Source organism: Quercus robur, chromosome 3 (genome assembly GCF_932294415.1).
Source record: "Quercus robur chromosome 3, dhQueRobu3.1, whole genome shotgun sequence".
Classification (NCBI taxonomy): Eukaryota; Viridiplantae; Streptophyta; class Magnoliopsida; order Fagales; family Fagaceae; genus Quercus; species Quercus robur.
The window spans coordinates 61,055,446-61,069,689 of NC_065536.1; the positions used below are offsets into that span (position 1 = coordinate 61,055,446).

The window sequence follows — 14,244 nt, forward strand, 5'->3', positions numbered from 1 at the left end:
ATTTTAAAAAATAAAGCATTTTTTCCCCTCCATCACCACCGAAAACTTCTGTTAAATTTTAATAATCATAAAGTACAGATAAGCCTCAAATTGCTCACTGACCTGTATGATTAGATGGATTTATACTCTGCTCAGACTTTGCTAGCACAAAGGGACGTATATGAGAGGGTGACACTGATGTTTTCCTTATCTTTGTCAACAAAGTTCATTCATTTTTAGCCTCTGGGGCCAAAAATAAAAGAGCAACCACACACCATCGTAATCACAATTGCACAGTGACCAAGTTTATGGAAATTTTATTATTGATGCGTGTTACCCAAAGTTTCTGGCACATCAACACACCTCAGAAGATGGACTTTGGGAAGTAGCTGCATCATCCACAGCAGCAACTGTTCTTACTTCTTTCTCCTAGTCATTAAGAAGAAAAAAAAAAAAAAAGATAAATGAAAAATAAGGTCAAAAAATTGTCACAAGTTTTGTGATTTAGTGACATTACCTATTTTTTTTTTTTTTTTGGAGGAGAACTTGGGTTTTCTCTCTAACTTGCAACCAAAATTTTTTTTTTTTTCAAAACTCATAAAGTGACTAATTTCTTGCACTTAATTCTTTGTTTTAAGGGTATGACTTCAGATATAATGAAATAATGGAGAAAAAAAATACATATGACCGAGTCTTTGTTCAAGATCCAATGATCCATAACTATCTTCACAATTTAAGAATTAACCATGATTGTTGTTGTTGTCGTCATCATTTTTGTTATTCTTTATTTTATGGGGGGTGGGATGGAGAACTCTAAACATGGACTGGGAAAGGCAAGTGTTTTTGTACCATAATAATGGTAAAACACCAAGATCTCCAGTTTATACGAGAAATTATTCACTTCTATAGGAGAAGTCTTCCCTCCTCTCACAAGGGGAGTGGGCCCTACCATGAGTCCCATACAGGGGCCCTATTTCCTGTGAGAGGAGAGAGGACTCCTCCTGTAGGAGTGAATAAATTCTCTGACTACAATGGGTGTAATACATCTTCTCACATAAATGTAGATTTCACATGTGAGAAGAATCTATGTAGAATCTACATTTATGTGAGGAATGTGTAAAACACTGTACAAAATAATTTCTACAATGGTTCAAAGTAGAAAACTATTATTTTGCAATGTAGTAACTGTTAAATTTGAATTGAACTTCCTTCCTTTTATTATGAAATAAGCAATCTACACACCAAACTCCTTGAACTTAATGTTGAAATATACATTTATATTAACATCTGAGACTTGAAGACCACTTTTTTGGATCCTCCACTTAGATGAACCAAACCCTTATTTCCCCCCGAGAGTGAATTAACTGCATCATGCTAAAAGACTTCATTTTGTATCTCATGCAGCCCTCCTGGTCAGCTGTTCCTTGGATGTGCTCTCAAAGATCTTGTCAGCATTTCCAACCTCAAATCCATCTCGCCTATGGAACTCTTTAACCTATCCAAGTAGATAATATAAGCAGTTGGAACATGGGCAACAAAGAGAAAATTAGACCCCGATGCAAGAGTGATGAGGCAAATTCTTGATGATCACTCAGCAGATTAACCATTATAAGAGGAGTTTGTGTAGTCAAACCATTGGACTCAATAATCTAGGGCTAAGTTCGTAATTGGTCTTGAATTATTTATTTTTCTGTCATCAATCTCAGAACATAAAATCTAAACCAAGATGTCAAATTGAAAAAAAAAAAAAAAAAGGTTAGTTACCTCAATCTCAGGTATATTTTTATATTGAGGCAGCACCAGGCGTTCAGCAAACTCAATATATGAACAGGGAACTGATTCAGTGATACCATCAGCAAATTGGAAAGAAACTGAATCTGCTACAGTTGAGCTTTGTAGCAGAAGGCCATCAGGGCTCACTAGTAACCAAAAAAAAAAAAAAATAGTCATATATTCATCGTCTCCAGCCTTAGACTTTAATATGGTTATATAGCAACAACACAGGAATACCTCAATTAGATTTATGGTGATGTTCTCTTAATAAATTTTAATATATTTTTTAAATGCTTAGTTTCAATTTGCATCAATTATTTAAAAAGAGAACAAGACGTAGCTCATATAACAGATTCATGAGCATAAATAAACAGCATTCAATTATTTATTCTACTAACAGCGACTAGCACATCACCATGTATATAAGTTTTAATTAGATTGATAGTGATTCTCTTAATAAATTTTAAATATCTGCCTACTTCCATTGTGCATCAATTCAGTTGACAAGACAGGACACCAAATTCCAGTCACGTATTTTACAAGCAAATCAACATTTACATATTCATGTACGTTTCTTTTCCTATATTTTTTTCTCATCAAACAACATTCACTTATTTATTTTAACAAGAGTGACTAGCACATCACTGCATAAACTTTGCTTTGAAGCAAAATAAGGAAATTGGAAAAAGAAAATGAAAATACAGTTAGAGATTAGGTAGCAAACCTTTCAGAACTCCCCCTTCAGAATTCAACTTGAACCCATTTTCTTCAATGAACTGATTGAGACTTTTGATATCTCTTAAGTGAGATTTTAGTTGATGAGTGGAAATAGTGACATGGTTCAGTGCATACCCATTGACAAGGGTCCATGCCGCATATTCACTTTCCCTACATATCCAAAAACGAAACAGAAGCCTTTCAAGATGGAAGGTAAGGTCCCAAATATATAAATCAAGATGTACTATTTCCAGATAATGAAGTCCAAACCAAAAATATAATGCCTAAAGTAATGGGAAAAGTGTGCTTAAGGCACAAAGTGCCTAGCCTTAAATGCTTTTTGCACCTAAAGCAAAGTGCCTTTGGAAAATTTGCACATTATGTGTACTTTTTTTAGCGCTTTCAATAAGCGCAAAGTGCAAAAAAAGTGTTTTTTCCCTTTTATTTTAAAAACTTACTGAATTTAACTGTTAAACCTTTATGCTATTGATATGGACCTTGAATTTGTTATACAAAGACCAAATTTATGGTGTGATACAATGCAAATAATTTTTTGTGTATATTAAACCCACACCTCAATTCCTCATAAAAAATTCGAGAATAAGACATCTAAAATATCTGTTAGCCATAAAAGTCACTACTTACCATTCTAGTGCCTTTTGGTTTTTTCCGTTTAGGTATATTTTGATTCAACGATGTACATCATTTTGATCATGACTATCAAATATCTTTGTTGTGTAAATTTTGTAAATCACAAGAGAATTATATAAAACAATAGTTTTAATTTTATGTAATTAGCTGATCACATGATTGTCATATTGTCTATTAATATTTGTTTTCAAATTTATTGTGCTATGTTTTTTTAAATTGTGCGATAACTTCAATCTGGTGAGTATTTTCTCTTTGCGCCTAGCCTATAGGATGCCATTATGCTTATGTGTGCATAAATTTATGTAATGATCCTATCCAAAAAGGTCAAATATTTGTTCATATAAACAGTGCTGCATACACAGACAAACAAGTACCTTGCCAATTGTTGGAATTCTGAATATAAGGGTTTTCCCCATGTTAGAGATCCCAGGGAACTTGCAAGAGCTGCATGATTTTTTCCACTGCCAGCTATTTCAGTGTATTTCCTAATTATATCCTGTATGCAGAAAGAAAAAGTTATAACAACAATGTAACTGATATATTTACTGTTGAAGTAATTCGCATGTGAAGGTATATATATATATATATATTTTTTTTTAAAGTGCACTTGATGGATGGTAGCAACAAAAGTAAAAAGAACTCACAAATTTTGGAATTTTAAATCAGTAGAATAATTAGATGTTGGATTTTGACATTGAGATAAAGCATTTTCATTCTATTAAAGTAGCAGGATTTTGACGGTAAGTGAAAACCATGTATAACAAATCTTAAAGCGTCATCATAAACTTGCAGAAGTAGTTTCACCAACCTTCTTCCCAAAAAACACAGAACACTACAATAATTAATAAGGCAGCATAGGGATATCAAGTACCCATAAAACAGTAGAAGAGTATGCCAAATCAGAGAAAGACATGACATAACAAGGGATTTGAGAAACAATAGAAAATACGAACATAACATACTATTTATTTTCACTAAGCTTTGAGAAGGAAATTTTAGCAAAAAAAAGAAAGAAAAAGGAGAGAGACCTGGTCCACAAGAATAGTCACAAAATCACTAGGAGCCTAAGTGCAAAATGCAGATTATTTCTTCATTAAGAATAGTCCCTAGGACATACCTGAGTCTGATTACTCATCTGATCTACAAGAAGCTCTGATATAAATACTCTTGGTAAAGGCCCATTGACTCGACAACCACCACGAGGGAGGGGAATACTGGGAGGGGAAAACCACAGTGCTTTCAGTTTCTTTGCAGGAAACCTCAACTCCTCCCGTTGTGTATAGCCAAAATCGAGGAAAAACTTAGCTATGGAGTCAATCCCATAGCCGTTCACCTAATATGTTCCAAAATAAAGACAAATTGTGCATTATAACACAGAATGCAAACAATGTTATCCCAATGCAACTACACAACAACATAATAACTTTTTTTTTTGATAGGTAACAACATAATAACAATTCTTTACTCTCAAAACTTTGGTATTGGCTACGGATCCTCATTAGATTAATTGAAAGAGACCAAATGTATTATTTTCTATCACTATGTTCTATCCAAAATCATACTCCATTACCTCCATAATTAACATGACTTTTTCAGTAAATACGTATGTGCACATATGTTTGAGCATTAGATGAATTTCCATCTCACAACAGCTTATTTAAGTATTTGTATTTGTATAAATATTAAGACAAAAATGTCGTTCATATTGAAAATATATCGTCTACAAGCCTAATACTAATAGGAAGCAATGAAATGAAGAAAGATCAGTGATAGATAAGCCTTGCAACCAGTGAGTAACAGAGAAAATTTATTCCAAGTATAAAATTAAAGATAAGTAAGAATACCCCAAATGTCCTAAATGCAAGATGATCATAGAAAATATGGTCACTGTCCACAGACTGAACAAGCTCCAAGATTGCTTTTGCTGTGGGGTTCCTATTTAAGTACACTGTTTCCATACTTGCCAGCACACTCCTTAAAAATGATTCACCTCCCTGCAACATAGACATATCAATCTGGAAGAATAAGATAGACATAAACAAATTATGAACTAAAAGTCCTATTTAAGCCAACCTGGCAAAAAAGCATCATAAAAAGTTTTTTTTTTTTTTTTAAAGTAACAATGCAAATAAAAGCAACATAAAAAGTTGTAAGCTTAGGTTTGTTCCTAATTTGACAATGTCTATATCACTCTGCATTTGGGTATAATAATAGTTTACCAGATCACCTGGACCCAACTTTCCAAGCCATTTGGGCTTTAATCAAGTGTACATTACATAGAATCATATTATCTAAAGTAGGTACAACCACTAATATTGGTTTTTTTTCTTTTAGGTTCCTGCACAATTCTGTTGCAAAAACAACAATTCTTTTTTCTTTTTATGAATGTTGTGAAAACTAACATTATCCTCCTCACCTTTCTATTCGGTTTATATTCTGAGCAATTATGACCCAAAAAATAAAATGCACTAAGCTGCACATGAAACCTAGTGGGTCTCAAATAAATTTGAACTAGGAAAAATGGGTTGTTAATTATAAGTCCAAACATCAATGTGTTTCCTTTTTTTCTTAAGGTGTAATCCTAATTCCTCGTTGATGAGCAGTTTAGCTAACTAAAACCGCTTAATTATTTTCCTTTATATCTTCAGCCATACAGCAGGGAATCAATAAATTCAAACAAAAAGCAATATATATATATATATATATATAAAAAATCAAATTGGGCTTTTGTTTTTCAATTTGAAAAGAAAAACAAACTCAACCGCACAGAACTATATATTAAAGTGTGATCTCACCTGAAAGCTAGGCTGGTTGAATCCATCGTCAGATGATTTAGAGCCCATGACGCAGAGCTGTCGTGGGTTGGTGGAGATTGATTTCCCAGGAAATGAAGATTCCTTGAGGGAAACAAAGTTCCGGGATTTGGTTTGGAGAGGAAAAGAATTGGTGGTAGGTGATGAGAAGAAAGCTGAGGAGTGAGGGAAGGTCTTGATTGCTGATGAGTAATGATTTTGTAAGGAAAACATGGTGGAAAGTCTCATGGATTTTTTGTTTTATTGTCTGACTGATTTAACAAAATGGAACTCTCTGTGACTGTCTCTGGTTTTGTACTTGCGATTGGTTTGCGTTTGCGTTTGCTTCATTCATGTCAGCTCGTGTCTTGCCCACGTGTCTTTGTCGTATATTGTAATAACCTGGTATTGGAAATCGAGTTTTTTCTATCTATGTTCGAGAGATAGAGTTAAAGCGTGGGATTGAGATGCAACTGCAATTACACCTGCAATTCATCCCAATCCACTCATAACATTTTATTTTATTTTTTTTTACTTTTATTTACTTTTACTCTTTTTTATTTATTTATTTATTTAATAGTTGAGTTTTAAAGTTTCTTTTTCCAATTTTAAATTTCAATCATTCATACTAATTGTATCAAATATTACACTTGATTTCAACCTTTAAAACGTAAAACAATAGTACTTTAAAATTCTTAAAGCTTATTACATTTGGTCTCAATCCTTAAAAGGTAATATTTCTAAATTTTAAAAGAGTAGGAGTGTAGGACACATAGTTTTTTTTATTTATATATTTGAGAGTTAAAGTTAAAGCGTAAAATGATAGTACTTCAAAATCCTAAAATTGAAGGACACGTCTGCTACTACAAGGGCATCTTTATTTGTAAGTTGAAAGATATAAGGACAAAGGAGAGAAATCCATCCAATTCTTTATATATATATTGGATGAGAATTTACCTATTCTTAATATGTATGTTAAATTTTATTTAAATTGAATATTATTTATTATTTAATTAATTAATTTATTTTTTATGCATAATTTTATGTTAAAAAAATTTGAACTTTAAATATTTGATTGATGACGTAGTTATTAATTTTTGATTTTCTTGAAATTTTGTAAATATGAAAAATATAATAAAAATATACAATCTAGCGATTAGATTTTCACATCTAATAAAATATATATGTATATAAGAAGTTTAAAAGGATTCTTTCTAGGGCTATTAATTCGGGTTAGCATGTCAGGTTCGTATCGTGTCGAGATACGGGTATTTGACTAAACGGCTCAACCCTAACCCGACCCATTTAATAATCATGTCATGATCCCTCAACCCTAACCCGACTTGTTAATAAGACAAGTTGACCTGACTCAACCCATTTGATACGCTTAATAAACAAGTCATGTTGGGTTGATATGAATGTAACACAACCCATTTCAACTTGCATAATATTAAATATAACATCCGTCTAGAAATAATTTAGGGTTTAGAGATCTAGGGTTTGTAAAGTTTCAATTTCCAATGATATCCCTTGTAAGTTTTTGTAATTACTCACTTTTATTTTTAAATTTAAAATATATGTTGGATATAAAAGGTATTTGACAAATCTAAAATAAAATAAATATTTATTTGTTATACGAGTTAAATGGGTTGTGTTAAGTGGGTCATTTCAGGTTGACACAAATAAATTGGCGTGTCAAACATGTCTATTGCGGGTTACGCAGGTTGACCCGCTTATGACACGTTTCTTATCGTGTCGCTTTCGGGTCGACCCATTTATGATCCAAACTCATTAAGTCCCAACCCTAACCCGAAAAAACCCATGTCGAGTTCGTGTCGTGTTCACGGGTTGGGTCGAATATTGACATCCCTCATTCTTTCCAAAAACTAGTTTGGAAAATAAATTGTATAGTGTGCTAAAAAAAAAAAAGTTGTATAAAATTACATGAACATGTTCGTTACATTCCACCCCTCTACAATGTTATCAGAGGTTTTCCCCACCTAGAATAGTTGATGGTGTTGGGATGAATTTTGCTTGTCCAAACTAAATATACACAATATAATCTTTCTTAAACCACTTTTCTCTTTTTAGCAAAAGAAATAATTACCTTCTTTTTTTTTTTTTTTTTTTATCTTTCATCTTCACCCCATTGATGACAAAACCATCTCATAAAAAATTACAAAATACTTCTAACACGTCTCGCTGCCTAATTTGGCCAACTCTCGCCTCACACCAGTTTTCTACCCCAAAATAGGGATAGGACACACCCTAATCTAACCACGACCCACTCAATTACCATCTTTACTTCAAAGCTATAAATGTTATTTGTTATTGGTCGATATGTCTGATATCTATATTTTGTTTGGTTGGGAGGATAAAAATGTTGGGAGAAAATATTTGTATTTTCCATTATGCGTGTGTTAGTAGAAAGAATGAAAAAGTAGAAAGATAAAGAATAAATTAGAATTACCTATTTATTAAAAGTAATTCCCCATAATAAAATATATAAAAAAAAAATTGCCTAACAATAATGCCTAACATTATTGTTTAATAATGGGAGGGAGCCTTTTTATAAAGGGTAGAATTATTCAAAAATGGAGCCTTAGGCTTTGAGGCGCCACTAATACTATGCTTGAATGTGTTATAAAAAAATTATGTATATAAAGCCTTCTAGAGTATATATAAAAACTCAGGTTAACTCAACATACAAAGAGTTTACAATATAATTAAGCCTTTTGCTCCATTATACATAGGGAAAGCCAATATCTTTCCCCAAATAAACATAAATGGACTTAATGGTTTTGGAACCAACCTAGTAGTAGTACCATTAAATTTTAAATAATATTCTTCAACGGATAGTTTTTATGCCCCATACGCAATGCTCTTTCTCTCAGTCTCTCTTTTTTCTTCTTCTTCTTCCTCCTTTTATTTATTTATTTATTACTCTTATATTTCAAAACAAAAAAATAACATAGGTAATATTATTTTTTTTTAAAAGTCCAAGACACGTGAGATTATATCCTGTTTGAAAACATTGTTATTTAGAAGCACAATCAAACTTTGGTGTGAAACCCACATACAATAACAATATGTCAATATCATTCACTGATTGTGAATAAACAATTCCAAGTATTATGCTCTATTATTATTTGCAGTATGATAGGTGTATCATGTATGCTTTTTCTTTTTTTCTTTTAAATTTTGGATACAGGGGAATAAAAAGATTGTGTCAATTTGAGATGAATGGAATAAAAATGGAGTATCCACATTATGACATTAAGACAGGATTTTTTATTGCATAACTTGTTCATGTTGCTTTATGAGTAAAGATTACATTTTATTTTTATATTTACAATCAAAACCAATTCAATATAGTAGTTAAGAATGTTGTGATTCATTAACATTATTCACATTTTTTTTTTTTTTGAGAACAGGTCAGAAAACATTATTCACATTTTTAATTTAGGAGAAATTTCAATCTCTTTTCCTCACTGGTTATAAGGAATAAATAAATAAACAAACAAGTACAACAAGAAACAAATTTTGATTTCTCATGCTTATAATTTTTTTCCCAGGTTGATTTTATTCTTATTATATTATTATAATGGATTTTTTTTTTTTTGAGGAAAAATAATGGATGAAAATTTGATGAGAAGTATGAGATTAGATTTGATGAAAATTTTTGTTTACACTATATTTCAATTTAGTCTCTAACCTTTTAATTGTGTCAATTTAGTCTCTAATTTTTCAGTGCCATATCAATTTAGTTACTGTCATTATCCCTTGGATAGAAATTGCCGACGTGGCAAAAGACCAAAATAAAAAATTAGTTTCCATTGATGTAGCAATGAACTAATTTTTGGAAGTAATTTTTCATTTTAACCATTTGGCACGTTAGCAATTTCCATCTAAAAGATAACAACAATGACTAAATTGACACAATTGAAAGGTTAGGGACCAAATGGAAATATGATATAAAAGATGAGGACCAAATATATGTTTACCCTATAATATTTCTTTGCATAATTTGTAAAAATATAATGGCATACATATTACACGAGCTTCTGTCAAAGAGTTGAACAGGAATCTAACAACACAGATGAAAATACTAAACAGCAATGCATTTATAATAATACAATGAAGCTAAAAGAATGATATTAGCTTTATAACTACTGTTATGTGAGGAAAAATGTTATTTCTTAATGAAACAGACTTATTTTCTTCTCATAAGTGTTTAAATTTCAATAAATAATCAATTTGTTTATTCTCGGTCAACTAACCAAGGCTTTGAACAATCATATTCATATGCTACCCTAGTTAATTTCTCCTTAATTACTTTAGTCATCCATGGAAAATGGATTGTGTAGAATAAAGGAAGTTGGTAGGAAAGCATTTAGCATCAATTGAATAGTATTGTAACTGAGGCAGAAATTTTCTTGGCTTTGCACAAGAAAGGCAGTGAAACTCGGGTGAAAAAAAATCCAAAGGGTCAGTAAAGTTTGGAAACCACCTGATGAAGATTGCTACAAAACAAATTTTGATGGTGCCCTATTTGAGGAAGGGGAAATTGGTATTGGAGTTGTGGTTCGCAATCATAGAGGTAAAGTTATGGCCTCTCTCTCTGTGAAAAAATACAAATTCCTCCTCGGTGGTTACTTTGGAAATGTTGGCAGCAAGAAGAGCAATCCTCTATGCTCAAGAACTTGGTATTGGTAAGTCTATTTTTGAAGGTGACTCGAAGATTGTTATTACTCATTAATGCCCTATAGAGAGGCAATATGTTTAACTATGCTTTTGGTCACTTGATAAAAGACGCTATGTCCTTTGTCAACTCTTTTCAAAGTTGGTTTTTTGCTCATACTTATAAGTAAGGTAATGGGGTAGGTCATGCCTTAGTAAGGAAAACTAAATTTTCTTTTTTCTTTTTAGTCTGAATGGAGTCTGTTCCTCCGGATATCAATAAGCTTGTAATAGCTAATTTTCTATCTTAATTTCAATAAGATGATCAGCATGTTTCTCCCAAAAAAAAAAAATCAAATACAAGAATGTATACTAGGTGGGTGTTTGGGAACAGATTATAGGCCACTTTTTTTTTTTTTTTTCTTTTATGTACAGCGTTTTAAAATCTCAATATTTCTTACTAATTGTTTAAAATACAAGTATATTTTAACACATTCTTAATAAAAAGAAAAATAAGATGTTTCCAAAAATTCCAGCATGCTCATTTCTGAACACAATTACGTAATCGTATAATAAAAGATAAAGGTATAGGTTTATTGAATTAATCTATTAGAGAAAAAGAAAAAAAAAAAAAAAAAAAGGAATAATATTTAGGGACGAGCACCAAAGAAGTATTAATTCAATGGGCATTCAAACAAACAGAGCTTTTGGTCCACCAACTTCAATAGAATGGAGTAAGACAAAGCACCAATGCATATCCATATTGAGTAGTGGTATTGTCCCAATAAATTAGACCTCGTCTATTTTATCCTTTGATCTTATCCAATGCCATGTTGAACTTGAAACGTCATTGTTGAAGTTATCCAAAGTTCCAATCCCAAAGTCTTCTCCCGTTATTAAAAAAAAAAAAAAAAAAAAAAAAAAGGTCCAAGTCCACTACAAAATAAAAATCAATATTATGGTCCCCAAACTCAATTATATCATATCAATATTACCATAAAGTTCCCATCAAAAACAAAATTACCATAACGTTCCATCAAAAAATATATATTATTAATCATGATTTTTGAGTGGAGTTATATTATATCTTTGTGTTAGAACTCATTTCCCTCTCACTTGTGGGTGTTTGTTTCTCAAAAAAACCAATATATATTACCACAATGGAAAGCATTATTTTATACATATATTACTCTTTTGGAGAAGTTATGCTTCATGCGGGCAGTTTGGAAAATTAAAATGTAAAAATGTTAAAAGACAACCATAAGAATGTAGAATCAGAACAAAAAATTAGCATCAACTTTTTGTTTAATACTTTATTACTAGTATTTAATTTTTCTATGATACTTTTATGTTTTCCCTCAAAAAACACTTGATAAAATATTTTCTTTAAAAATATTGTTTTTTAATTACATTAAATAATAAGATTATAGGATTTAAATATGTTATGTGGTTCTATAATAATAAGTTTTTAATATGAAATAAATATGTGCATTAAATCTATGGCATGTTTTTCTATAATATCAATAAAAAATTTAAATTGCACAATAGCCTTTTTTTTTTTTTTTTTTTTTGAGAAGGTAAGTCAACTTTATTTAGTTTGTGTATATATTAAAAAAAAATTGTTTAGCTTAAATCATGATGTAAGAAAGGAACAAGGGCATGTGCAACAATGTTTGCTTGGTGTTTTACATCAAAAAACTTTTTTTTATATACGATTTATTTATTCTACACTCTTTGGTTTTTGTACTTAATAACTAACTTAGATGAATATTTATGACGTGGTCTCACATTTGACTCTAACATTAAGAAATAAAACTTTTTAAGAATAAATAATTTAGGACACATGGCGTGAAATTGGAACTCTAATTTGAATTTCTCTCAACTTCACTTATTATTATATATATAGATATATAGATAAGTGAAGTCAAAAGCTAAAATTGCACAATAAGATTTTCTTTTAGAAGGTAAGTCAACTTTATTTGGGTTGTGTATATATTAAAAAGAATTATTTAACGTAAATCATGCCATAACAAAGGAACAAGAGCATGAACAACAGTGTTTGCTTGGTGTTTTACATCAAAAAACTTATGTCATATACCCTCTATTTGTTTCGATATTAATATTTTATGAAAAATTAATTATTTTTCAAATAGTATTTTCTTGAAAACTATATAATTTTTCTATGTTTGGTAGGAATTTTAAAATGAGTTAGAAAACTATCAATTCACTTATTTTATTTAGCTTGGTGCAAGATAGAGTTGTTTTCCAAAAAAATTTAGTAAAAATAATTCTATCTCACACCAAACTAAATAAGTGAAGTCAAAAGATAAAATTGCACATTAACAATTTTTTTTTTTTTTTTGAGAAGGAAATCCAACTTTATTTAGTTTGTGTATATATTAAAAAAAAAATTATTTAGCTTAAATCATGACGTAACAAAGGAACAAGAGCATGTGCAACAGTGTTTGCTTGGCATTTTACGTCGAAAAACTTATTTCATATACCCTCTATTTGTTTCAATATTAATATTTTATGAAAAATTAATTATTTTTCAAACAATATTTTCTTAAAAACTATCTAATTTTTCTATATTTGGTAGGAGCTTTAAAATGAGTTCGAAAACTATCAATTGACGTATTTTATTTAGCTTGGTGCAAGATAGAGTTGTTTTCCAAAAAAATTTTGTAGAACAACTCTATCTTCCACCAAACTAAATAAGTGGAGTCAAAAGATAAAATTGCACAGTAACATTTTTTATTTTTTTTTGAGAAGGATTGTCAACTTTATTTAGTTTGTGTATATATTTTTTAAAAATTATTTAGCTTAAATCAAGATGCAACAAAAGAACAAGAGCATGCGCAACAGTGTTTGCTTGGCGTTTTACATCGAAAAACTTATGTTGTATACCCTCTATTTGTTTCAATATTAATATTTTATGAAAATTTAATTTTTTTCAAATAGTATTTTCTAAAAAATATTTAATTTTTCTATATTTGGTAGGAACTTTAAAATGAGTTAGAAAACTATCAATAACTTGTTTTATTTACAAGATAGAGTTGTTTTTTAGAAAATTCTAGTAGAAATAGCTTTATCTTGCACAAAACCAAAAGATAGCTTTTATTTAACAATTTTTTTATTATGATACTATCAATTTGTTTGCCGTTAATTATGTAAGTTTTATCTATCAATTTGAAGCGGGGGGGCTTTAGATCGAACACAGGAGGTGGAGTGAGGTGTTTATTTAGTAATATTTCTAAATTAGTTAAAAAAGAGGTTAGGACATTGGATGTCAATTAATTCAAAATGAAAAATGGTTTAACCTTTTTAAAATATTTTGAGATTGCATATTTACCGATGACATGTGTTTACAATATTAAAATTATTAGATGATTAATTTTGTCGTGTAGCCTAGTTATAAATACAAAGATATGATGAATAACCTTTAATCATTTAAATTAAATAAAGATATAAATGGAGTTCATTAAAATAAGATAATGTGTATCAAGAAAACATAAACATGGATAATTAACATGGGATTTAATAATAAATGTTATTAATACAAATAAAATTATTCTCACGATCTCAATATATTATTTTTAAACTGTCTCAAAATACATATAATTTCTAAAACTAAAAGCTTCATCTCTATTAT

General features: G+C 30.2%; 1 protein-coding gene across 1 annotated transcript; it reads right to left on the reverse strand.

Annotated features, from left to right (window-relative positions):
- Positions 1–1,167: 1,167 nt before the first annotated feature.
- LOC126718718 (uncharacterized) lies at positions 1,168–6,255 on the reverse strand. The gene is made up of 7 exons (XM_050421036.1): positions 5,916–6,255; positions 4,965–5,114; positions 4,238–4,453; positions 3,495–3,616; positions 2,477–2,640; positions 1,744–1,898; positions 1,168–1,474 (listed from the first exon to the last, which is right to left on the reverse strand). Exons 1-7 carry the CDS (start codon positions 6,159–6,161, stop codon positions 1,376–1,378), a joined length of 1,152 nt encoding a protein of 383 aa, XP_050276993.1. The 5' UTR covers positions 6,162–6,255; the 3' UTR covers positions 1,168–1,375.
- Positions 6,256–14,244: the final 7,989 nt, after the last annotated feature.

Coding starts and splice junctions, on each gene's coding strand:
- LOC126718718 (XM_050421036.1), bottom strand. CDS start 6,161: ATGAGACTTTCCACCATGTTTTCCTTACAAAATCATTACTCATCAGCA. Junction 3,617..4,237: donor AGATGAGTAATCAGACTCAG/GTATGTCCTAGG, acceptor TTCTGCATACAG/GATATAATTAGGAAATACAC. Junction 1,899..2,476: donor TGAAGGGGGAGTTCTGAAAG/GTTTGCTACCTA, acceptor TTTGGTTACTAG/TGAGCCCTGATGGCCTTCTG.